Here is a 26358-nt window from a genome sequence, read left to right on the forward strand (position 1 = left end):
TGCTACAAGCTGACAAGCTCTTAATTGTTCTCAGCACACCGTAGGCATTTAAAGTATACCCTTTAAGTTCACATGCCCTCTAATTTAGAAAAGACAGAAACTAGTCCCTCAGGCGGTCCTCTGAAAAGACAGAAAGTTGGATGTATACATTCTACTTTCTCTTTCCCTCTCAAGGTGGCATGAGTAAGGCTCCCTATGGCCCCAGCTTCTCTGATGGCTGTTCTTTATTCACTTTGGTGCAGACTCCCTGGCTCAGTCCTTTCCTTTGTGGGGTCAAATCTGCCATTGGCCCTTCTCTGAGGCTCCTTTGAGAGTACCTGCCTTTGCCTTGGTCCTATCCTCAGAAGTTCTGGCAACTTCTCTTATTTTCCAGTGTTGTTCCTTTTAGAATATATCTTTCTGTCATTTCAGGGGACCTTTGGGAGGTAGAAGAAGTAGATGTACATGCTTGGTCTGCCATCTTAAAATGCAAATCCCTGAGGTTGTTTTCTTAAGAGCTTAATTCCATAACATTTTTTTCAATCTCTGCTCCAGTAATCATTTTTATTAATTTGCATTTGGCATGTAATTTGCCTAGTAATCAGCAGAGGATATCTTTTTCAGGGCAATCCTTTTGTTCAGTTGTGGCTGTGATCTGAATGGAGACAGGTAACTTTGCATACATACCATTGTAGGAATCAGATCTGCTTTTCAGAATTCTAAGAATTCAACTCTAATTTGCATTTTCTGTTTCAGTAGAGACAGGGTTGGGGACATATTACTACAAAACACAGCTACTACTATGGATCATACCACAAGTTTTCTAGTTTTTGCAAAATAAAATGGTTCTGCTGGCTGTCCGTGCAGCTGGCATGAGAGTCCTAGGGTTTGACAACCCTGCAGTGACCAAAGGTGAGCAATGTGCTAATAGCAGAGCGGGCAGTACTTTACCACTGGCACTGGAAAATGTTTAGCTTCTGAGTGCTAATTTTTTCTGGTCCTGTTACTTTTTTTCCCTTTCCCAATTCAGACACCCTATAATCACTTTTTAAGGCATATTGTTGTGGGGAGCCAACTTCTTTGTATTTGCTAGTTTTAAAATTCTGCCTATCTCCTCACCCTACCCTCCCCCCACCTTCACTGTTTTTCTCCTTTACTTTGTTTAGGATATAATTTTGTGAGTTTTACTGTAAAAGTAGATTGTTGGTGAAGAATCACAGTTCTGGCACATAAAATGTCTTATTTTTTCTTTTTTTTTTTTTTTTTTGAGACGGAGTCTCGCTCTGTTGCCCAGGCTGGAGTGCAGTGGCGCGATCTCGGCTCACTGCAAGCTCCGGCTCCCGGGTTCACGCCATTCTCCTGCCTCAGCCTCCCGAGTAGCTGGGACTACAGGCGCCCACCAACACGCCCGGCTAATTTTTTGTATTTTTAGTAGAGACGGGGTTTCACCGTGTTAGCCAGGATGATCTCGATCTCCTGACCTCGTGATCCACCCGCCTCGGCCTCCCAAAGTGCTGGGATTACAGGCTTGAGCCACCGCGCCCGGCTAAATGTCTTATTTTTTCATAGACAGGCTCCTTCCACCCTACTGTTCATTTTGAGTGTTTTTTTCAAATATGAATAGATTCCTATTTTATCTTATTTTCTTTTATTTAAACAAGAAAAAATGATGAAAATGCTTTTTACAGTTTTTTTTTTCTTTCTCAGATTAGTTAGCATAAAGCAGTTCCCAGCCTTGAAACAGAGTGGCTGTATGGAAAATATAAATAATATCCAAAAAATTGACCTTTTGAAACACGAGGCTATAAATGTTATTTAGGCTTCCAGGCTACAATACAAAAGCTTACTTAATGATGCTTAACTTGAATTCTGGATCCTAGGTAAGAGAAACCCTAAGAAAGTTGGGGTGGAGGTGGGGAAGGTCTAATATATCCTTTCCTGACCATAGAGACAATATTGGCTCCTTTCTGCTTCTCTTTACACCTCTTCCTTGAAGCAGGTCCCCTGCTGTTGAAGCTGATTCTATCTCTGCTGTGTTGTCTTCCCACCTCACTCCCAAGTATTCATTGTTATTTGCCTATGGGTAGGGGTAGGGGTAGGGGTGGAGGATAGTGAGAAAGAACTTGCTAGCAACACCTAATTAAAGTAATTAACCAATATCTGTGAATGGTTGATGCTCCTTAACCTTCCCATTGATGCTTTCACTTTTAATAGAAAATGTGTATTAAAGCAAATAAACCTATAATTGGTGAAATTTCTGGTAGTTTAGCAAAGTGGGGAGAAAGTATGACAGATTAGAGAAGGTTAGGAAGTAGTTGATGAAGGCTTCCATCTGAGCACTCTGGCCCTGCATAAGTACTTTCCACATATTTGCAGAATGAATGAATACAAAGTGATCACTTTGCCCAGCTTTTTTTTTTTTTTTTTTTTTGAGATGGAGTGTAGCTCTGTCACCCAGGCTGGAGTGCAGTGGCATGATCTCAGCTCATGAAACCTCCGCCTTCCAAGTGCAAGCAATTTCCCTGCCTCAACCTCCCAAGTAGCTGGGATTACAGGTGCCTGCCACCATGCCTGGCTAATTTTTGTATTTCTAGTGGAGATGGGGTTTCCCCATGTTGTCCAGGCTGGTCTTGAACTCCTGACCTCAAGTGATCCACTCACCTCAGCCTCTCAAAGTGTTGGGATTACAGGCGTGAGCCACTGCACCCAGCCCACTTTGCCCAACTTCTTATATTCTTGGACTTAAGTTTAAAAAGCCATATTCTCTGAACCACAGATTGTCTGGCTTTGTCTGTTTACTGGGCAAATGAGCAATCAGGACAAGGTGAGTTTAGGAGCCTGGCAGGGCATATGTAATTCATTTATAGGAATCCCTGTGTTCTTTTTTATATAAGTTTTTCCCGCATATAAAAGTAATGCATGTCCATTAAAGAGTAAAGGTAGACTGCCTATAGTGCCACTATCTAAAGAAAACCATTGTGAAGATGCTGTATTTTTTGGAAAATAAACTGTAGAGAATTACTCATAAAAGCATGTTGCTATGCAAATGTTTAAAATGGCATTCTGTTTTGATTAATGTTGTCTAATCAATACCAACTTTTTTCAATTCATGAGAATTTTGTGAACAGTTCGCATGGAAACCACAGCAGCAAAATCTGGGCAGCCTTGTTCTGTTACCTACTTGTTCTGTTACCTATTAGCCAGTGCTGGTTCCCAAAGGAGAGTTAACACACCTTCCAGATGCCTTACATCCAAGGGAAGCATGTCCTTCCTCAGCAGGATATTTTGTTTTTTTCATCCCTGCCAAGACTCTGAGGAAGAGGAAGTGGGTACAGATTTATTAGGAGAGATGGAAAGGGGCCATGACTTTGTCATGTCATGTAGGGCTCCGGCAACTTAAGCCTACACAGACTCTGAAATACATGGAAGATTTATTTTTATCTACTAATTTGTTTATTTCTTGTCTGATATTTCCACTGAAGAGATTGTCTTGTATAAAATTATATCTCAGTACTCTAGTGGAATGAAATAACAGTACAGCATAGCCTTTTCTGAATTATTCATGTATTCTTTGGAGATTATATCCAGGTTTTTATTAATTCAGTTAGTTCAGAATTTCAACATAGGGTATCATCTGGTCCATGCTGTATTATCTACTTGTTTTCCTACTCTAAACCCTTAATCAATATCTTCCAGTGTCATCTTTGGTCATGGCAGTCACATTTGCATGAAGGCTGTCTGTCCCTGGTCTATTCTATGTCTCTTGTTAATACCAGGCACTGCTTGGCCTGTCCTGGGGTTCTGCTGATTTTCAAGTCTTCTGATTAAATTATTGCTTGTTCTGGCATCATGCTGATTTCCTTCACTATTTCATGCTTCTCCCAGGAGATATCTGCTTGTTATTTATCCCTCATTTCTCCTTTTGAAAATATCACGGTAAGAAATTCATTTAACTTTTTTCAACCATTCTTTTTCTGTCAATAATTCAATGCAACATTTCTTAAAGGCTGTTCCATCTCTCTCATTGATTTTCTTAATGCCTTTTAATTATTTCTTTTAAAATTCACAACTTTTAATATTTAGTAACTCATGCTGTCACCACAGAGGCAGCTTTATCCTTTTGATCACTTAGATTTCTGTGGGTGCTGATTCTGGATCACAAGATGATCTGGATTTGGAGAAGTATCTGTAGATTGAGCCTATACATCTGAACAGCGGGATTACCAAGGGAAGCAATACCATTGGCTTAATTATACATCTCATATCATTATGTTATAGAGGACTTCTTTATGATGCTTGTGTGAGAAGGAAAAATAATAGCCAGGTTTTCAGTTTTCCATATTATAATGTCTGTGTACTTACCATATATGGAGTCAGCAGCATAAGGTTACAATCATTGAATTAATCTTTATTTATTATCACATCATAAAAGAAAATGCACCAAATGCTATTGAGATTAGAGGATTCATGACACCTTATTTTTAAGATACATGTACGTTTCATGTAACTCAAACTGAAGTGCAGCACAGGGACATTGGGCAGAGAGTGGAGTGACTACAAATATTGTATACTAAGATACATTTCTAGAAAAGATGGAAGACTTCAGAATAAACCATTTTTCTATAAAACATTGAGGGTACCATTAAGGTATCGGTTTACAGGAATACCTGATTTCAAAAAGAATAAAGCTGGCTGGGTGTGGTGGCTCAACACCTGTAATCCCAGCACTTTGGGAGGCCAAGGTGGGTGGATCATCTGAGGTCTGGAGTTTGAGACCAGTCTGACCAAACATGGTGAAACTCCCGTCTCTACTAAAAAATACAAAAAAAATTAGTTGGGTGTGATGATGCACACCTGTAATGCCAGCTACTCGGGAGGCTGAGGCAGGAGAATCACTTGAACCTGGGAGGCAGAGGTTGCAGTGAGCTGAGATCGTGCCACTGCACTCCTCTAGCCTGGGCGACAGAATGAAACTCGGTCTCAAAAAAAAAAAAAAAAAAGAATTAAGCAAAGTCAGTAATTATTGAATGGTCCACCGCAGGGTGGACTCACTCAGTACAACTCATGGGCCTGCTTGGTCTTTGATACTTCACAGGCAAATAATTAGAAATTACCCCAAGATTAATATAAAGGATCCTAGATTGCTTAGATATCAATTTATTTCCTTGCATATATGGTCTGATGTATCACATCAACATGTACTCTTTCTTGTTTTCAGCACGCACTCCTGGCTTTAAAGTTTATACTTGCATTTGCCATACCTGATAAGCCACGGCATATCCAAATGAAACTAGCCAGATTGGAATTTGAGTCTTTGGAGGCTCTCAAGCAGCAGGTAAGAGCAGCTGTCCTGAAAATGTATGTATTGCTTTAGCAAATGACAGGAAAAATAATTCAGAAGAATCAGTCTCAGCATTTTTTTCAGCCTTGAAGTTACCAGTCTAAATGAATACAGAGGACTCCAGTTTAGGATGACATAACAAAACCAAAATCCTAACAATATGAGCAACAAATAGGTTTAAGGAACTAAACTAAAGAAACAAAAATATTCAGGCAATGTTAAAATGAAGAATAGAGCTAGCATTCAGCAAAAGAACAAGACAGACATCTAAGAGTCAACCTGGGGCAGCTCCCCACAGCTTCCAGTTTTGCCATCTACTGAAACATTAAGTGAGGAGAAGTGAATGAATAAAATCCTGAATAATAGCTTTCAGAGAGCGAGACAGAATGAGATCAGGTGTGTAGAAGCAGCAAAATTGCCCTGAAAGGAGAAACTGTGTCTCAGTGACTTCCACATTCTACCAGAGACTACAAAAAAAAAAAAAAAAAAAAAAAAAAAAAAAACCATGCTGGAGTTGACCATTTTGGTGATTTTTCTGCTTGTAGGAGAGTGGGAGTAGACAGAAGATCCCTAGACGCCTGGAGTATCATTCACTTGTTATCTTTAGTGCTGCATAGGAATTTAAGTGATGAGAGAATCAGTAAGGCATTGTCATCTGAGGGGGAAAGCTCTGGGCAGAACCTCCTGGACACACACTCTTTCTTTGGCCTCCAAACCACTTTGCATAGGAATATTTCTTCTTACGTTTGGGGAGTGGGGATAAAAAAAGAACGTGAAGAGGACCCACCTAAGATGACCCTTTGATCAAAGCCTGACGGCTCCAGGGGTAGTGCGCCAGACAGGGGAACCCCACATCAAACCAATACTTGCCCCGATGAAGCAGGGTGACTCCAGAAGAGGACTTGTGATAAGAATGTGGAAAAGAGGATGAACCCAGGCCCACTAGCCATAGCTGTGCTCATGTTTGCCACACAGTAGGTGACAAGACTAAGTTACCTGCATTCCTAGAGGTTGGGCAAGTTCACTTTTGGCATGTGGTCTAGCCAGTGTGTCTATATGGTAAACCAGAACCCAGCATCATGCCCAATAATGAAACTCCAGAGCATTCCCAGCAATGGCAGGAAATCCATCATCACCACTAACAGCTAGCATACTTCTAGAGGTACTAACCAAAGCAGTTGTATAAGAGAAAGAGATAAGTTCAAGTAGAAGAGGCAAGATTATCATTACTTGAAAATTACCGGATTAGGCTGGGTGCAGTGGCTCACACCTGTAATCCCAGCACTTTGGGAGGCTGAGGTGGGCAGATCCCTTGAACCCAGGAGTTTAAGACCAACCTGGGCACCATGGTGAAACCCCGTATCTACAAAAAATAGAAAAATTAGCCAGGTGTGGTGGTGCACGCCTGTAGTAACAGCTACTTGGGAGGCTGAGCTGGGAGAATTGCTTGAGCCTAGGAGGTCGAGGCTGTAATGAGCCATGATCATGCCACTGCACTCCCGCCTGGGTGACAGAGTGAGACCTTGTCTCAAAAAAGAAAAGAAAAGAAAATCAGAGGATTATATAGCTAAAAATAAATTATTAAAAATAGAAAAATTTGGTAAGGAAGCAAGTTACAAAGTTTATCTAAAATCGTGTTTCTTTTCACAAGAAATAATCAGAAAATATTTTTGATGAAAAATTCACATTTATAGAAGAAACCAAAATGTAAAAACTTAGGTGGTAATTTATGGAAACAGTATAGATAACTTATAGGACAATTTTTTTTAAACTTTACTGGGATCAAAAGATTCAATCTTGTAAATATCCAATACCAATTCAAATATATCAAAGTAAGCATCTGAGAATAGCAAGGAAACTTCTGATAAAGAAGAAAAATGGGGACTCTGTCAGATATTAAAATGTATTCTGAATAGTACAATAATTATAATTAAATATATTTTAAATTAGGGAAGAAATGGAAAAATCAGTGGAATAGAGAGTATTGAGTTCATAAATGGGCCCACATAAAACTGGGGATTTCATTTATGGTAAAAGTGATATTTTATGTCAATGGAAAAAAGAAGGATTATTTGTTACACAGTTTGATGGCAAACAGCTGTTTGGGAAAATTATTATACTTTATTTTAACTCATTCCTTATGAACCTCCCCACCACCACAAAATTCAAGTTTGACAGATTTAAATGTAAAAAATGTAAACTAAGAAGTCTATTAAAAGTCTGGGTATATCTTTTAGTGGGAGATGCCTTCCTAATCAAGACACAAAACCCAAAAATCATTAAAAAAATGATAAAGTAAAATACATGAAAAATGAAAACTTCTGTATGACAAAAAATAAGCAAACTCAAAAGATAAATTGGACAAACTGGAAAAATATTTTCGTATATAACGAAGTCAATATCTTTAATTCAAAAAATAATTTCCACAAATCTATAAAAAATGACAGTCCAGTAATGAAAGGATAACATATGAAGAGATGCTCAACCTCATTCAAAATTAAAGAAATATAAATTTAAACACCAGTGAAATACCATATTTCACATGTTCTATTGGATTATGTCATGATAGCCTGTCCTCACTGGATTTGGGAAATGGACATTCTTTTATATATAACTGACAGAAGTGTAAATTGGTTCAGTCTTTCTCGAATTGCAGTTGAATTTAATTTCAATTACTCTGCAACACCAAACAAATCTTACTAGGGTAATGGTTGTATCTGAAAAGAGTACCAAAATTTAGTCATTAAAACATTTTTATTAGCAAAAATCTGGAGATAACTAAATTCCTCAATAGGAGAATGGTTAAATAAATTGTTGTATATCTATACAATAAAATTCCAGTAACCTGCTTTTTTAAAAAAGGTCTGTCTATGCTTATGCATGCACATACACACTGCCTACATTTTTGCAACTATTGAATTTACGACTAAAAGATTTTAGGTGTCAGTTTAAAAATGTGTGAGAGGGCATAAAGCATCTAAAAACTTTATGAGGTATGTAAGAAAAAAAGCTTAATGTACAGCCTTGTCTCTGGAAGAGTTTTAGTTAATCAGATTTCTCCATTGATTACATTTCTGGGGACATTTTGTAGATGGGGGCAGGAAACTTCCTGGCTGGTGCATACATATCTTAACTCCAGGTCAAGGAAGAATCATGCTTCATGTTACTCAGGATTTCGTGGTATATCTATACAATAAATTTTATGGTCTGTCTATACCATAAAATTCCATGAATTTGCTTTTTTAAAAAAGATCTGCTTTTGAAAAAATCACTCAGGATTTCATGTTACTACTTGTTTGTCTAAAAAGGAAAGGATTTATTTGAGAGAATGAAATTATAACTCATTCCCTATGAACCTCCCTCACCACCACCAAATTCAACATATTATTAATATGTCTCATGTTACTAAATACATTTACCTAAAACTCCAAATGCAGGACTGTTATATTTGCCATTGAGGGCGTCATGGATATGTGTTTACTATGGATATGGCTAAATGACCTTTCAAGTCATCTCAGCTCTTAGATTCCCATATCTTCAGGTACACTGTACCTGACAGTGAGGCAAGGCTCTAATTCCAAATTTATTTATGCTCATCTTCTTTGAGAAATGAAACACTGACCAAAATCCTATCTCATACAAGTTGAGTATCCCTTATCCAAAGTGCTTAGGACCAGAAGTGTTTTAGATTTTGGATTTTTTTTCAGATTTTTGAATAGTTGCATTGTATTTACTGCTGAGCATTCCTCATGGGAAAATCTGAAATCTGAAATGCTTCAATGAGCTTTTTTTTTTTTTTTTTTTTTTTTTTTTGTATTCACAAAGTTTCGGGATTTGGGGGTATTTCAGATTTTCAGATTAGGGATGCTCAACCTGTATTACTTAAAAAGAAGAAGAAAAATCTAAAAGATGTTACGTCTCTTTGAGATTTTTTTCCCCTGAGGACATAGATCTGATTCTCTGGTTAAAATCACCTTGTAAGAAAAGGTGATTCTGGAGGCACAGATGTCTAACAGGTTCCATTCAGTATACTTATTGAATGCTTTCTAATAGAACGTTCATAGCTTGCCCTGAACGTGATTTTTAAATTTGTACATGAGCAGCTCTAATGTCTCTGATCTATCAAGTGGGCAGACAGCAATGATGAGTGTTGTCAGGCTCTCTTAGGGCCTTGCAAACCCAGAAGAAGTGTTCTCCCTCCCTGTCTCCACTAAATTTTTTTCTTTTAATTATCAATCTGAGAATTAAAGGTTCAGGGTTGGCTGGGTGTGGTGGCTCACGCCTGTAATCCCAGCACTTTGGGAGACCAAGGTGGGTGGATCAGTTGAGGTCAGGAGTTCGAGACCAGCCCAGCCAACATGGTGAAACCGAATCTCTACTAAAAATACAAAAATTAGCTGGGTATGGTGGCACACGCCTGTAATCCCAGCTACTCAGGAGGCTGAGGCACGAGAATCGCTTGAATCTCAAAGGCGGAGGTTGCAGTAAGCTGAGATCACGCCTCTGCACTCCAGGCTGGGTAACAGAGTGAGACTCTGTCTCAAAAAAAAAAAAAAGGTTCAGGGTAAAAGTTGGACCGAAGATATTGTATGTAACAACCGCCTCTCACTCTCTTTTGCTGACTCAAGGCTTTGCTGCATGGCTGACACTGCTACATGGGCCACCCAAGTTTATGCCGCCAACCAGGAGAGACAAACATTTTCATCACAATTCCTGTTTAGTCTCACTGCCCAGGAGGTCCTAGAAGGTACAAAAGGTTACCTACTTTTCAGAAACTCAAAAAATTAACTGGCCATGACTTCAGTTTACTTGCTGAACTAGTGCCATTTCTAGGATATAGAATATGTTTCTCATTTTTCTTTAATCTGACATTTAACTATCTGCTTTGTAACTATGAGTAGCCTCAACTCACTGGGCTCCTCCCATGTAACAAAAGCAGAGAGAGCTTCTGTCAGGTACCCTGGTCAGTTTGTGGGACCAGATCAGAAATTGAGTTATTGAAAACATATTTGGGTGAAGTCTCACTAGTAAGTGACCAGACATTGATAGTAAGCTTATCAGTAGAAATTATTACTTATGGATAGTTATTATGTTTAATTTATACCTGAATTGCTATTTTTCAACTCAAGTCTCATTGTATGGACAAAATATGATTGAGAAATTTGACAGTCCTTAAATAGGGTTGTGCATTTTACATGTAAACCTTGTGAAAAATACATGTACTTAGACCCTATGCCCTGAAGATTCTTATTCCCTAAATCAAAGGTGGCGCCCGGGGACCTACATTTTTTAAAAAAATGCTCCTGTGTCTCCACCCCACTTTTATCAATCCCCACCCCCCAGCAAAAATAGATTTCCCAAACATGGCCAGGTGAGTGCCAAGAACAAGCAAGTTTGAGGCCACCTTGTGCCACCTGTGGACAAGTCAGGTGGGCTCTTCGCACCTCAGTTTTTTATTTTATTTTATTTTTTTCATAAAATGAAAGACTGGATTCCCCAGTCTATGAGAAGGCCCAAGAAATCTCCTTTTTAAACCAGCATATCAAGTGATTCTAATGCAGGGTCCTTGGATCCCATTTGGAGACGTGCTCTGTGGATTCAGTTATTCTTCTCAGCTTGTGACAGGAGGAGTGGTGGAGGATTGCTGAAATGAATGTGGGAAGGAAATGTACTGAAAACAGATCTTTTTTGGTATCAAATAGGAAGCTATGTGGTGTTTCTAAATATATAGCCAAATTAGACATACTTGAAGGTGAGAGGCAAACTGAGGAAAATAAAATAGTTTATTTTGCATAGGGCATTTTCAAATGATTAGGCTTCATTTGGCTGAAACCTTTACAAAGAATTCTAGACAGTAAATATCATCCTAGTGATGCCCTTTTATTTCCCTTCAAATTGATTTATTCATCTCTCAGTCATTTTAAGATCCGATTAAAAATAGAAAGGATTCTAATGCAGGAACCATTTGATAACTCCGTGGCCTGGAGCACAAGGACAACATCCACTTAACCTGCTTCTGGGCAGCCAGCCCTCCTGGGAGCCCAGAACACACACAGAAGCCAGGGGGTAGGGCTGGCTGCCTAGAGCCTTTGAGAAAGAAAACAGCCTCAGGAATCAGTTAAATGAACAAGAGAAGGACTTTAAGGAGACACTACTAATTATAGCTCTCAGGGGCCTCAAATTAGGTGTAGGACCCTTAACTAGACAGGCCAACTGGGCCAGGCCTTATCAAATAATGTCTTTGTTTTTTAGAGTTAAGTGTATTTAAATTAAGTTATGTTAATGGAAAAACCAAACTCTGTAAGATATTTAAAGAGGTTTATTCTAAGCCAATATGAGTGACCATAGCCCCAGGGAACAGTCTTGAGGTCCTGAGAAAGTGCCCAAGGCAGTCAGGTTACAGTTTGGCTTCATTATACATTTTAGGGAGACAGAAGTTACAGAGAAAGACATAAATAAATACATGTGAGGTATACATTGATGCGACGTGAAAGGTGTGGAGGCGGGGGAGGGATGGGCTTACAGGTCATAGGTGGATTCAAATTGCCAGTTGGTTGAAAGAGTCAAGCTTTGTCGAAAGACCTGGAGGCAGTAGAAGGAAATGCCTGAGTTAAGATAAAGGGGTTTGTGGAAGCCAAGGTTCTTGTTGGGTAGATGGTAGCACCCTTCAGAGGGGATACATGGTAAATGTTTCTTCAGACCTTAAGAGGTATCAGACTCTTGGTTCATCTCTCCTAGATCCAGGAAAGGACTGGCTGTATTAATGGATATTCTCTACAGACACAGATTTCCCCCACAAGAGATAGTATTGCAGAACCATTTCAAAATATGTCAAAGAAATATATTGTGGGGTAAAATATTTGATTTCCTTTGGGGTCTGCTGTCTGTCATGTGATGTTGTACTGCAGTCAGGTTGCAATTTGTTATCTTACTGCCACAAAGGGTCTGTTTTGACAGTCTAATGATCTCTATTTTAATGTTAACGCTGGTAGTGGTCATTTGTACCTAAACTCCAAAAGGGAGAATGTATAACGAGGCCTGCCAACCTCCCTGTCGTGGCTGAGAATTCAGCTTTCCAGGTTTCTCTGAGGTCCCTTTGGCCCAGGGGAGGGGGTCCGTTCTGTTAGTTGAGGGGCTTAGGATTTTATTTTTGGTTTATATTTAAGTATTCAGTGTTAAATTAGGTTAAATATTAACCTAATTTAATAGATTTTTTTTCAACATTTCATAAGAACTTCTGAACTTCTTTCCCCCGCTCCATTTGTGCTCTCAAGTTAAGGTAAATATAGGCTGGGCACAGTGGCTCACGTCTGTAATCCTAGCACTTTAAGAGACCAAGGCAGATAGCTTGAGACCAGCCTGAGCAACATGGTGAGACCTCATCTCTATTAAAAAAAAAAAGCTACAGTAAATACATAAGCATTTTTAATGGAAACTGTAAAATTTTACAGCCTAGAATTAAGGTGCTAAATAAAGTATTTGACTATTGAATAGATAATCACATATTAATCTGCCAACATCTAGTTCAGAATGAAATGTTAAATTCAAATAAAGAATTAGCCTCTAACAAAGCCAGTAGCCACAGTCCTTAGGAAGGGGTGGTCTACTTCCTGGGGCCCCAAGTCAGGTCTAGGCCCAGTAAAAAGTACCAGAGTTTATGGTGTATCTATCATTTGGGTGGCCTGTCTGAGCCTGCCTCTCCCTTCTTTCGCTGGAAGGTATGTCTTCCAGCCCTGTCACAGCCCAAAGGGTTCATTTTGCCCACTGCCCAGATAGAGCCAATTTATCAAGACAGGAGAATTGCACTAGAGAACTAGTTTAATTCATGCAGAGCATGTTGAACATGAGAGCAGTTTTATTATTACTCAAATCAGTCTCCCCAAAAATTCAGACTAGAGTTTTTCAAGGATAGTTTGGCGGGTAGGGGGCCAGGGAGTGGGGAGTACTGACTGATTGGATCAGAGGTGAAATCACAGTGAGTCAAAAGCTGTCTTCTTCAGCTGAGTCAGTTCCTGGGTGAGGGCCACAGGACTGGTTGGTGAATCTGGTGGAGCCATCAGTCCTCAGAAATGCAAAAACTGGAAAAGACATCTTAAAAGACCGATCTTAGATTCTACATGTTATCTGCGGGAGTAACTGGGGAAGTTGCAAGTCTTATGGCTAATTTGTTAGTTTTATAAAGGTGGTCTGGCTCCCAGACAAGAAAGGAGTTTGTTTCAGGAAAGGACTGTTATCATCTTTGTTTCAAAGTTAAACTATAAACTGTTTCTCCCAAAGTTAGTTCGGCCTTTGCCTAGGAATGAGCAAGGGCAGCTAGCTTAGAGGTTGGAAGCAAGATGGAGTTGGTTAGATCAGATCCCTTTCAGTGTCATAACTTTCTCACTGTTAACGATTTTTGCAAAGGAGGTTTCAGCCCTGTGTAGCTGCAGAGAAGTGACTTGACCTTCCTGTATTAGAGTCCCCCCAACACTCAAATGGGGCAAAGTCAGAATGAGACTGGAATGAGGCAATGTAAGACCCATTATGGAGCAGTGTGTTGGGGGAATGAGGATGATGAGGGCGGAGGAGGACCACCTCATGCATTTGCTGGGTGAACCTAGCAAGGAATTCTAGGATAAAATGGTACCGTAACATCAAATTTGCCTGGAGAGTCAGAATTCTACCTTTGTGGCAATCCCACCTATTTTCATGACCTAACACAGCTGGGCTGTAATAACAATGAGGTAGTAACAGCTGACATGTAGTGTGTGAGAACATAAGCCAGGCACTGTTCTAAACCTTCTGTATGTGCCAGTGTCTCTTCAGAACAGCTCTCCATGGTAGGGTCTGTTAGCCATTTGCAGGTAATTTTTTGCACAGTAAATTTCTCTCCAATTGATAAAATGATAACCTCCTTTAAAGATGATTAATGCACAAATAAATACTGGCTCCTGTGCACCTTTTGGGTCTAGCAAGATTCCCAAGCACTCCTACTTTGTGACTCTGACCACCAGTATACCTGCCCTCTGCAGTCAGCTTCACAGACCCCACCTCCTGGAGAAAGCCTTCTTCCCATTGTGTAACAGGAGGCTGGTGCCCATTTCTGTTCATTTGCCCCACTATAGTTGGTTCTGTTTCAGTCTCCCTTGTGAGCTGCGAGGTCCCCAAGGGCCAGGTGATGATTCACTCACTGCTGAGTCCCCTCACCCAGCATAGGGCCTGGTGCCCAACAGACTCTGAATAAATATCTACTTAATCAAACTGAGTTTGTTGACTCATATGTAATTCACAAGCCAATATATTAAATAAATAAGGACAAATGATGTCCTTGGACAAAAAAAGAAGAGTCTTAAAATAGATACTCTGGCAGAAATGGAAACAGGTCATGTGCCTTTCTGGGATCACTGGAGAAGAGAACGCATTCTGAAGAATTGTATGTGGACACTTTAGAAGGACCACATACCTTGCCTTGATAAAGCTCAAATCCTTTTTTTTTTTCCAAAAAAAATCTGACTGTGATTGACATCAGTAACAAGAGTAGCTCCCCAAGACTGTAAAATAACCCCAAATCAAGCAAGGAAGAATTCTAAAATAGTTTGTACTTTGTACTTGTACTTGTTAGCTAGAAAACTAATTCAGGCTCTGGGGCAATCCTCCTTTTATCACTGATGGGTAGACTTTTTCCCCCTGTATTTTCTGTTTTCACTAGAGAAAAATTTCTTTAAAGTGCACAGAGGCATCCAGACAGTAAAACAAAACTACAGCTCTTCTGATCGTTGTCTTCCTCAGTAAACAATTTATGTAAGTGGCTACTTATCTCATTGGTTTTCTAAGCAAACTTTAAAATTTATATATCTTAACATTCCCTGTAGATGTAAGAAACATGGCCAAATCATAGGCAGATTTATTTTTTCTTATGAAAACCACTGAATAGGCTGTGAAATGGAATAAAATTTACCATTATTCAAGTCACTCTATTGATAGGTTGGAAGCAATGTGGTAAGAGGGGGCCTGGAGGCACAGGTCCATTCCACAGAGAAAGACCTTGGGGTCACTGTGCTGTAGTAGTGATGGTTGTGTGCTTGGGACCATTTTCACAGATGTCATTCAAATGTATTTGCATTGGTAAAGAAAAAACTTGCCCCATAATAAATTCTAGAGATTTCAGAATGCTTAAAACTATATTTAAAAACAACAAAAAAGCCTGGGTGCGGTGGCTCACACCTGTAATCCCAGCACTTTGGGAGGCTGAGGCAGGCGGACCACAAGGTCAGGAGTTTGAGACCAGCCTGACCAACATGGTGAAACCCCGTCTCTACTAAAAATACAAAAATTAGCCGGACATGGTGGCACACAACTGTAATCCCAGCTACTCAGGAGGCTGAGGCAGGAGAGTCGCTTGAACCCGTGAGGCAGAGGTTGCAATGAGCCGAGATCTCACCACTGCACTCCAGCCTGGGCGACAGAGCGAGACTCCGTCTCAAAAAACAACAATAACAACAACAACAAAAAAGAGATGTATTCTTTTTTAAAGTTAGAGTTCCAATCTCATATTCTGTATTAGATTAATAATTGCATTGCCATGATGGTCAACATATATGACAGCAGCTCTTCTTTTGCAGGTAAATGCCTAGGATTGACTTATGCATCCATTTATTTACTTTTTATTAAATGTTTTAGGAAATTAAAAGATTATACTGTTAGATGAAAAAGTTACGAAGATGGAGGTAGAGATCTTATGTTACGTGTATTTTACCACAATAAAAAAAATTTTTTTTTGGAGACATGGTCTTACTCTGTCACTCAGGCTAGAGTGCAGTGGCACGATCACAGTTCACTACAGCCTTGACCTTCCAGGCTCAAACAATCCTGCTTCCTCAGCCTACCAAGTAGCTGGAACTACCAGTGTTAGCCACCACACCTGGCTAATATTTTGTATTTTTCTGTATATTTATAGTAGAGACAGAGTCTTGCCATGTTGCCCAGGCTGGTTTCGAACTCCTGGGCTCAAGTGATCTGCCCACCTGGGCCTCCTAAAGTGCTGGGATTACAGGCATGAGCCACCATGCCCAGTTCTTTTCTTTATTTTTTGAGGCAGGATGTCACTTTGTCACCCAGGCTGGAATGCAGTGGAATGCATGCTCACGGCAGCCTCGACCTCCCAGGCTCAAATGATCTTCCTGCCTCAGTCCCCCAAGTAGCTGGGACGATAGGTGTGCACCACCATGCCCAGCTAATTATTATTTTTATTTTTTGTAGAAACAAGGTTTCACCATGTTCCCCAGGCTGGTCTAGATCTTCTGAGCTCAAGCAATTCACCCACATTGGCCTTCCAAAGTGCTGGGATTACAAGTGTGAGACACTGCTCCCAGCCCTGGCCAGTTCTTTTTTTGAGACAGTCTTGCTCTGTCACCTACCCTGGAGTGTGGTGGCGCAATCCCGGTTCCCTGCAACTTCACCTCCTGGGTTAAAGCAATTCTCCCACCTCAGCCTCCCGAGTAGCTGGGACTACAGGTGTGTGCCTCCATGCCCAGCTAATTTTTGTATTTTTAGTAGAGACAGGGTTTCGCCATGTTGGCCAGGCTGGTCTCAAACTCTTGACCTCAAGTGATGCATCCATTTTGGCCTCCCAAAGTGCTGGGATTACAGGTGTGAGCCACCATGCTTGGCCCCCGGCCAATTCTTTTTAAAAAATTATACTGTTGGCATCATCGAATTTAAAGATACTGGTCTATGACTACCAGACAAGAAGCTTTTTGGAAGCAAGATTACTCCAGAAATACAGATTTATAATTGTTGAATGAATTAGTCATTAATTAAGTGAACATCATTAAGGTCAAAGCCCCATCCCTTTGTGCCTTTTTTCTACTATTAAGTGCTAATCCCTTGACTTTGAAATTATCCTCTGTGTGTTATAGTTGGGTATTAGATTCAGGAAACCATTATTAAATATTTAATGTACTTTCCTACACCAAAAGTGTAGGAAACCACACTTAAAAAAAAAACAACTTTGTTTTGAATTACTAGTAAATTGCTAAAATAGGAAATTTTTTGTTTACTGTAACAAACAGTATTCCTTTCCTTTCCTTTCTTTTTCCTTTCCTTTTTCTTTTTCTTTTCCCTTTGCTTTTGCTTTTTGCTTTTGTTTTTCTTTTTCTTTTTCTTTTTTGAGACAGCATCTGGCTCTGTTGCCCAGGCTGGAGTACAGTGGCATGTTCGCCGTGCAACCTGCAACCTGCAACCTGCACCTCCTGGGCTCAAGCTATCCTCACACCTCAGCCTCCCGAGTATCTGGGACTACAGGCATGTGCCACCATGAAGGGCTAATTTTTGTATTTTTTGTAGAGACAGGGTTTCACCATGTTGCCCAGGCTGGTCTCAAACTCCTGGGCTCAAGCAATCCACCTTCCTCAGCCTCTCAAAGTGTTGGGATTACAGGCGTGAGCCACTGTGCCCGGCATATTTTTTACTTGATTTCCAATGCTATAGGATCTCAAGAATATGACGAATATTATATTATGTAATAAACATAGATCAGAGAAACTGGGCTGAAATATATTAGTGATTGATAGGCTAGGAAATTTAGACTTTTAAAGTAAAGCCCTAAGAACAACACGTTTGCTCATTTGTTTCTTTGTCTTAAGAATAGAGTGTAGAAAACAAGAAATGTTTGGATTTAAGAACTCTTTTAAATACTACCTAAAGGAAAATAATCACTTCATAAAGAAATAATGCTTATAAGAACATAAATAGTAATATAGTGAACCCATATGTAACTCAAAATGAAAATACAGGTATTAAAATTCAGCAACAGCTGGGTGCAGTAGCTCACGCCTGTCATCCCAGCATTTTGGGAGGCTGAGGCGTGTGGATCATTTGAGGTCAGGAGTTCAAGACCAGCCTGGCCAACATGGTGAAACCCCGTCTCTACAAAAATACAAAGAATTAGCCAGCCATGGTGGCGCACAGCTGTAGTCCTAGCTACTGAAGAGGCTGAGGCAGGAGAATTGCTTGAACCCGGGAGGCGGAGGTTGCATTGAGCCAAGATCACATTCTAGCCTAGGCGACAGAGCAAGACTCCATCTCAAAAAAAAAAAAAAAAAAAACTGCAGCAAATACTAATTGAATACATCTATGATTGAAACACAAAAATATATCAGAAGTTCTCTGCATCACATAACTGTCCAATGTTAGAGTTGAAAAATTCTATAGAAATGATCTTGTTGGGAATCCTGACTTTACAGATTAAGGAATGGATCTCCAGCTGTTGTTGTCAGCTTCTACGATGTTCTACAGTGATCCCTGCTGCCTAGTATTTATGCCCTTGTGGAGTCCTCTCCCACTTTGTATCTTGATTGTTCTGTGTGATCAGTAGAATACTGTAGAAATGACGTTATCTTTCTTCTGAGGCCAGGTCATTAAACGACATGATGGCTTCTGCCTTCTCCCTCTTGAATCACTCTTCCTCTTGCGAAGCTAGCTGCCATGTTGTGAGGACACTCAGCCAGCCAGTGTAGAAGCCTACATGACTAGGAACATGGCTTATTGCCAACAACCATGGGAGCAAGTGATCTTGGAAACAGATTCTCTGGGCTAGGAATTGGCAAACTTTTTCTGTAAAGGGCCAGATAGTAAATACTTTAGGCATATGGGCCATCCAGTCTCTATCACAGCTAATAGTTCTGCTGCTTGAATGCAAAAGCAGTCATAGATGTAGGTAAATGAAAGAGCGTGGCTGTGTTCCAGTAAACTTTGTTTACCAAACAGGCTGTAGGCCAGTTTTGGCTTAGGGACCTATTGCCATTCCCTTCTTTAGCCTTAGCTAAGCCTTTGAATGACTGCAGTTCCTGCCTATATCCTGACTATAGCTTTGTGAGAGACTCTGAGCCAGAGCCACCGCGCTGCTTCCAAATTCCTGACGCACAGAAAGTGTGAGATAATAAATGCTTGTTCTAAGCCACTAAGTTTTGGGATAATTTGTTACGCAGTAATAGATAACCAGTGCATCAACAATCCAGGAATGGAGGCTGGGTGACAGATGAACTGTTTGGCTATGAGTTGATCATTGTTGAAGCCAGGTGATGAGTAAGTTAGGGTTCATTATTCTCTCTACTTTTGTATAATAAAATGGAAAAAGAAAAAGAAATTGGTCGCTAAGAAGGATATGTGATTTGTCTAAAATCAGACCCTCAGCACTTTGAAAAAGCCCATGCTGTACACCCAGGTCTCTGGCCCTAAAGTCCCATGTTCTCTTAGCTACCTCTCCCTGCATAAGTAACAACAAATAAAGATCTAGCCCTTTGGCTACGTTTTCCTTCCAATTCTTTGTTTGTTTGTTTTGGTTTGGTTTTTTTGTTTTGAGACAGTCTCACCCTGTCGCCCAGGGTGGAGTGCAATGGCACTCTCTTGGCTCACTGCAACTTCTGCCTCCCGGTTTCAGACGATTCCCCTGCCTCAGCCTCCTGAGTAGCTGGGATTACAGGTGCCCGCCACCACGCCCATCTAATTTTTTTATTTTTAGTAGAGATGGAGTTTCACCATGTTGGTCAGGCCGGTCTTTAACTCCTGACCTTGTGATCCGCCCGCCTCAGCCTCCCAAAGTGCTGGGATTACAGGCGTGAGCCACTGCGCCCGGCCTTCCTTACAATTCCTTACCACCTTAGTACCTCCAGTTTAACATCCAAGACAATTCTTTGGACTTTGATATCATTGCTGTTATCGAACCATCCTTGAGGCTCTTTAGACCATAGACTATAAGCTTAGAGCTGAGGGAGGGAGCCTTGGTGAGACATGTATGGAATTGAACCTCCATGTGACCTGAAATATAATAATATTTAACATTTATTTAATTTTGCTGTTGATAGAGCACTAGCAATCCATTATCTTTATTAATCCTCACACAGCCTATAAGAATAGACCTGTCAGGTCGCAATATAGCAGTTTATGTTTGACTTTAAATAAAAGCACTATTGAAGTGGCTACATTGTGTGGGGTAAATACCTGGGGTTCGTCATCTTGCACCAAGAAAATTTAGGACACGAACGCACGCGAGGAGTTTAGGAGTGGAGGTTTAATGGGCAGAATAAAGAGAAAGAAAAAGAAAGGAAAACAGCTCTCTCTAGTAAGAGAGGGGACTTCCGAGAGGAAAAGGGCAACCGGAAGTGGATCTGCTGGACTTTGTAGTCCGGCTTGAGGCAGTGTCTGATTTAGGTAGGGCTCACAGATTGGTTCAATCAGGTGTGGCGTTTACATAGCCGAGGGGAAGGCTAGTCGCCCCACCCTAATCTTATTATGCAAATAAACTTTCCCCTTGGCCAGCGCCATCTTGTCTCCTTCTTACTACACATGTGGTTGGCAGAGAACGGAAGATGGAGCCACCATTTTGAATATGCCTAGTCCCAGGTAGTTCTTTCCTTCTGGCATTCACCCGTGTAAGCTCCCAGCGTGCCTGTCTGTGTCTGCAGCTGGACTTTACAGGCTGCTCTTTGTTAGAAAATGATTTGGAGCTGCTTTTCATTAAAAGGAAAACCTTACCGAGGACTTCTGTACCCTATCTGCCTAAGTAATTTCTTCTTAACTCCTGTATCACTATGTGAAGGTGCCTAGCACAGTGTTGGGCACATGGGTTCTAAATTAGAGTTTACCTTCCTTTTAAAATCCCATTGAAATTGGAAATGACACCAGAAGGGTTTTTGTTGGCATAAATAAGTTAATGAGGCGATTGTTAGGTACACAGAGTGGATGTTTGAAATAACTCATCTTTTGATCCATTGCATTGACCGAATAGACTTGCCTCCCCAGAATGGTTGATGATTGACAATAATCTCTAAACTTGGTTGGATTAAGAGGCTGGGAATGGATGGGGGATCCTATGGATTTTCAGGGTAACCATGAAATCAGATTTAGTATTGGGTTCTGACTGTGTCATGTTTTCTGGGTGTTTAACCAGATGTCCTTGGTAATTCCATTTACAAATGAGTTAAAATTATGTGAACAAGGTCTCACAAGTAAGTAGTGGGAGAGCAAAAAGCAGAATACCAGACCTGCTAAAATGCCACTGGACTATGAATTTCAGTTGACAAATACATCTTCTCTTCCTTTTCCTTTCAGAATTCTGTTTAATGTTGTATTTTCCTATTAATAAAAATATGGTTGAGAACAAGTGAATTTTCCCCCATAAATTTTTGAGTTTTGTATTTTTATTTTTGATGGCTATTCTTTTAGATAGAATCTACAAGGCAGTTACTATCTGCCAACTAACATGTTATCAAGAATATAACTAAACGTTTGATCTCTCTCTCAAACCAGTTTGGAAAGAATCTTGTATTATTTGTTATTAGGAAAATAAATGGATCTCAGGATTCTCCCCAGTTCTTCATCCAAGTTGCTTTAAGCAGTGTATGCGTAGATTTGTAGACACTTTTTGTTTGAATATTTCTGAAAAAAGATAGGCATATTTTAAATTTGCAAGTCTGGTTTTAGTCACAGGCACAAGAGAAAATGAACTGCCAAATGTCTGGAAGATACAGCTCCAACCCCTCTACTTTCATATGTGAAAAATATTGTTTTGATTAGAGATAGAATAAATCCAGGTTGACTTTTTTTTTTTTTTTAACTTCTTGGACTGAGTTCACTTTTTAAAATGTCTGTTGTGGAAAACCATCTTTAACAACATCAGTCTAGGTTATTTAAACTTTATCCAGGATAGCTGTCCACAAATCACTTCTGTGAGAATGATGTGTGATTTAACAATTATAATCAGGGAAACTCGCTAAAGAATTGTCATTTTTTGGCTAGGCACTGTGGCTCATGCCTGTAATCCCAGCACTTTGGGAGGCTGAGGCGGGTGGATTACTTGAGGTCAGGAGTTCGTGACCAGCCTGCCTGGCCAACATGGTGAAACTCTGTCTCTACTAAAAATGCAAAAATTAGCCAGACGTGGTGGTGTGTACCTGTAATCCCAGCTACTTGGGAGGCTGAGGCAGGAGAATTGCTTGAACCCAGGAGGTGGAGGTTGCAGTGAGCCGAGATCGTGTCTCTCACTGCACTCCAGCCTGGGCGACAGAGCAAGACTACGTCTCAAAAAAAAAAAAAAAAGAAAGAAAAGAAAAAACAAGAACTGTCATTTTTATTCACAGTCTGTACTAAAACATTGGCTTTTAAGTGAAGCATTTTGGTTTGCTGAGGACATAATCAAAATCCACCAGGAGCAGGGTGGGTGTTTTGCGTGTCTTGGTGTTGATAAAATGGCTGTTGGAATCAGGTATACATGTCTTTAAAATCCCAGCTTTCACCATTACTAAGTAACTTTGGGCAAGTTACCAAACCTCTCGGCCTCAGTTTCTTCCTCTGTAAAATGGGCACAGCCGGGCACGGTGTCTTACACCTGTAATCCCAGCACTTCGGGAGGCCAAGGTGGGCAGATCACTTGAGGTCAGGAGTTCAAGACCAGCCTGGCCAGCATGGTGAAACCCCATTTCTACTAAAAATAGAAAATAATGAGCCATGTGTGGTGGTGCATGCCTGTAATCCCAGCTACTCAGGAGGCTCAGGCACGAGAATCTCTTGAACTCAGGAGGCGGAGGTTGCAGTGAGCCGAGATCATGCCACTGCACTCCAGCCTGGGTGACAGAGTAAGACCCTGTCTCAAAAAAAAAAAAAAAAAAAAAAGAGGGCACAATGACAGGAACAACCATACAGGGTGAGGAAGTAGTTAGGCCCAGGTCAGTGACTCTAAGTCTGTGGTTTTTCCACCATATCAATTAGGAAGATGCAGAATGAACAGAGCACATGGGTATAAGTAACACAAAATTCTTAATTGAGTGTAACAAAGAAATTATGGACCATCAGGATATAAAATATTTTCATGCTTGGAGATGGATGGTTTTAATACTCCATTCTTAGAGATCTTCCAGAAAAGAAGAAACCACTTTCTTTGGAAATTTATCTGCTTTCTGGCAAGAAGCAGTCTCAGATCCCTCCCAAACCTGTGCTTCCTTAAAAATATTTGCTATCCCACTGTATTTTAACCAAAAACAGGTCGTTTTGAAAGGCTAGTTAGCCAAAACTAATTTGGATTTTAAATGAATTTCTGGAAATGAAGAGTGGTATCAGGTCACTGAGCAGTAGCCTTCCTTCAAAAATTATGAGGCTCCTGTTGGATATCTCTTTTAGGGCTCAAGCTTGAAAGATAAATCTACTCTTTTCGTGCCAGAATACACTGAGCAGTTGATTTGAAATAAATCAGAACATAGAGTTTCTAATAATGATAATAATATTAAACATATAGAATTGAGCTGCAAGTGTAGTATCTTGTCTGTATGTCAGTCACTATTCCTTTTTCTCTTTGCTGCTCTCCCCATTTTCATCTTCTTTTTTTTTTCTGTTTTTCTGAAAGGGAAAGGGACTAACTGCACAGAGTATCAATTATTTGAACTGATGTTATCTGAACACGCCCTTCTTTTTGTGTGTGTGCTTGTGTTACTATTTGTTTTCTTCATTTCCTTTTAGCAAATTATCCTGCCTTTTCTTCTGTTTATCTTTGCTGATGCTCATGCATCCTTTCTTTATTCTGGTGGTTCTGTCTTCCAATCTTCAAAGCTCTTGTCTCAAACCCTTCCTTGGAAAGGCCTCAGTCCTTGTGGTCTGTGCTCTTAGCCAGAATTCCTGCCTGGGAAGCTGTGTGTGGAGGATGACTTCTCTCCTGAAGGCTGCCTTCTCTTGTGGGGAGGCAGGGGGGAATGGACCTGAGAGAGCCCTTCCAGTGCAGCTGACTGTGGTGGGGCCTATGAGACATGCAGACTACTTTCCTGGTAACAGCAGGCAAGGTGAAAATAGATCTAATCCAGATCCTGTTGTTACGGATTCAGCCCTGCAGTCAATTTGTCACTGTTCTCTGAAGAAAAGGGTCTGCCCCTGTTGATGATCATAAACTAATTCACTTTTAAATGTGGACATACTAGATGGCTGTGTTAGGCTGTTCTTGCATTGCTGTAAGGAAATACCTGAGACTGGGTAATTTATAAAGAAAAGAGGTTTAATTGGCTCATGGTTCTGCAGGCTGCACAGGAAGCATGATGTTGGCTTCTGGGGAGGCCTGAAGGAGCTTTTACTCATGGATGAAGGTGAAGCAGGAACAGGCATCTTATATGGCAGAAGCAGGACTGAGAGGGAGGGGGAGGTGCTACACACTTTTAAACAACCAGATCTTGTGAGAATGAACTGTCAGGAGGACAGCACCAAGCGATTAGGGATGGTGCTAAACCATTCATGAGAAATCTACCCCCATGATGCAGACACCTCCCAGTAGGATTACAATTCAATATAAGATTTGAGTGGGAACAAATAACCAAACGATATCAATGGCAAACAAGGAGTCTCTCTTAAATTGAACTAGAATCTAAAAGTAAATGCAGCCTGGGGAAGAGAGAACTTCTGTCCATTCTCTCCTGTGGCCTCTTCCATAGACATAGGCAGAGAGAAGTAAAAAGTAGGATGAGAAGAAACAGGAAGAGAGAGTGGAGGATGACAGAGCTTTGAGAAGCAGAACTGTCCCCTGCCACATAGAGATTGTTTTTTGTTTTTTGTGATTTTTTTGAAATGGAATCTTGCTTTGTTGCCCAGGCTGGAGTGCAAGTGGGGTGACCTTGGCTCACTGCAACCTCCGCCTCCTGGGTTCATGTGATTCTCCTGCCTTGTCCTCCTGAGTAGCTGGGACTACAGGCGTGTGCCACCATGCCTGGCTAATTTTTGTGGTTTTAGTACAGACAGGGTTTCACCATGTTGGCCAGGATCACTGACCTCAAGTGATCCTCCTGCCTCGGCCTCCCAAAGTGCTGGGATTACAGGTGTGAGCCACCGTGCCCAGCCACATGGAGATTGTTTTATCTCTAAGTACAGGCTCTTATATTGCTCTACCATAGAGAAGATTTTTTTTGAGATCACAGCACACATGCTTTCCATTGTTCAAACAAGACAGGGAATACAGAGTTTGTTTCTTTCGTTTGATCAAGAAAGAATGACTGTGAACGAGAAGTGATGTCAAAGATTTAGGCAGCCCTACCTGTGGAGATGAGCAGTTGATTCGGAAGTGCCAGGGTGCACTCTGGAATGGGAACAGCTTTGTAGGGTTGGTAGAGGAAGTGTGAGAATACACCAGAACAGCTGGCCCGGTGCAGTGCAGGCAACAGTGTGTTCAGCCACCCTCAGAGTGGGCACCTGGGATAGTCAACAGCCACAAGTCTTGGCAGTTATCTCTAGTCCCCTCCTTTTCCTCATTCTCCTAAAACCGACTGCATCGGCATTCCTGATCTGCCTCTGATACCAACACTTTGTCCCACTGCCCCACACACTCCCGTCAAGCCCTGTGTGCTTGGTTAGAGGGTGGTTAAGTGGTACTAAGCTAGCATAGTCGTAGGAGAAGGCAGAGGGGATTTGATTTTCACTTTTGGTTGAAGACCTGGTGGTTTTCTATCCCTAGATTTAGGAATCTTATTTGAGCCATCAAATGTCCATTTATAACTTTCCAGATACCCTTATTATTTGGACTTGTCAGTTTTATATATATATATATGTTTTATATATTTAAATACAAATATATAAAATATATATAAATATGTATATTATATATATAAAAATATTTTTTTTAAATTTCTCCTTTGTGATACTTAGGCCCTATCCTATCCACAGGCGCAAGGAGCTCAAATCAAACAGCTTAACTGTAGAGACAGAAAAAAAACTAAGTCTTTGTGAGTTAATTACATCCTACACAGTGGCAGTCTCAGAAAGAAATGGTTGGTTAGCACACAGCTATTCCGCCTGAAACTAATTTCTCTGCAAACAGTAGCTCTAAAACGCAGTTGTTCCTGAGCCCCAAAATACAGACTGAGGCATTTTTAAATGGCCCTACATTGGACTTGAAACCATCTGCTTTTTTGTAGCTAAAGTATGCATTTTCCATTGTTGTAAGCACCATGATGATGGCATCACTCCAGAGAGAGAAGCAGCACCATGGGAGCCCTGTGGAAGGACTCCTGCCAGCCCTGCTCTGAGAGGCACTT

At 40.6% G+C, this 26358-nt stretch overlaps 1 protein-coding gene across 7 annotated transcripts in view; it reads left to right on the top strand.

Annotated features, from left to right (window-relative positions):
- Positions 1–26358, top strand: part of ANO10 (anoctamin 10) — a 268035-nt gene that overhangs the window by 196689 nt on the left and 44988 nt on the right. For 3 of the 7 annotated variants that reach the window (XM_055281046.2, XM_063636619.1, XM_063636617.1), the window contains one exon: positions 5198–5314. The exons of 2 other annotated variants lie outside the window; for them this stretch is intronic. In XM_055281046.2, the coding sequence (XP_055137021.2) occupies positions 5198–5314 (117 nt within the window). Of the gene's footprint in view, positions 1–5197; positions 5315–9948; positions 10068–26358 lie in introns of all 7 variants that reach the window. 2 more of the 7 variants (XR_010120148.1, XR_010120147.1) reach the window with 1 other exon arrangement.

This window comes from Symphalangus syndactylus, chromosome 1, assembly GCF_028878055.3.
Source record: "Symphalangus syndactylus isolate Jambi chromosome 1, NHGRI_mSymSyn1-v2.1_pri, whole genome shotgun sequence".
In the NCBI taxonomy this organism is placed as follows: Eukaryota; Metazoa; Chordata; class Mammalia; order Primates; family Hylobatidae; genus Symphalangus; species Symphalangus syndactylus.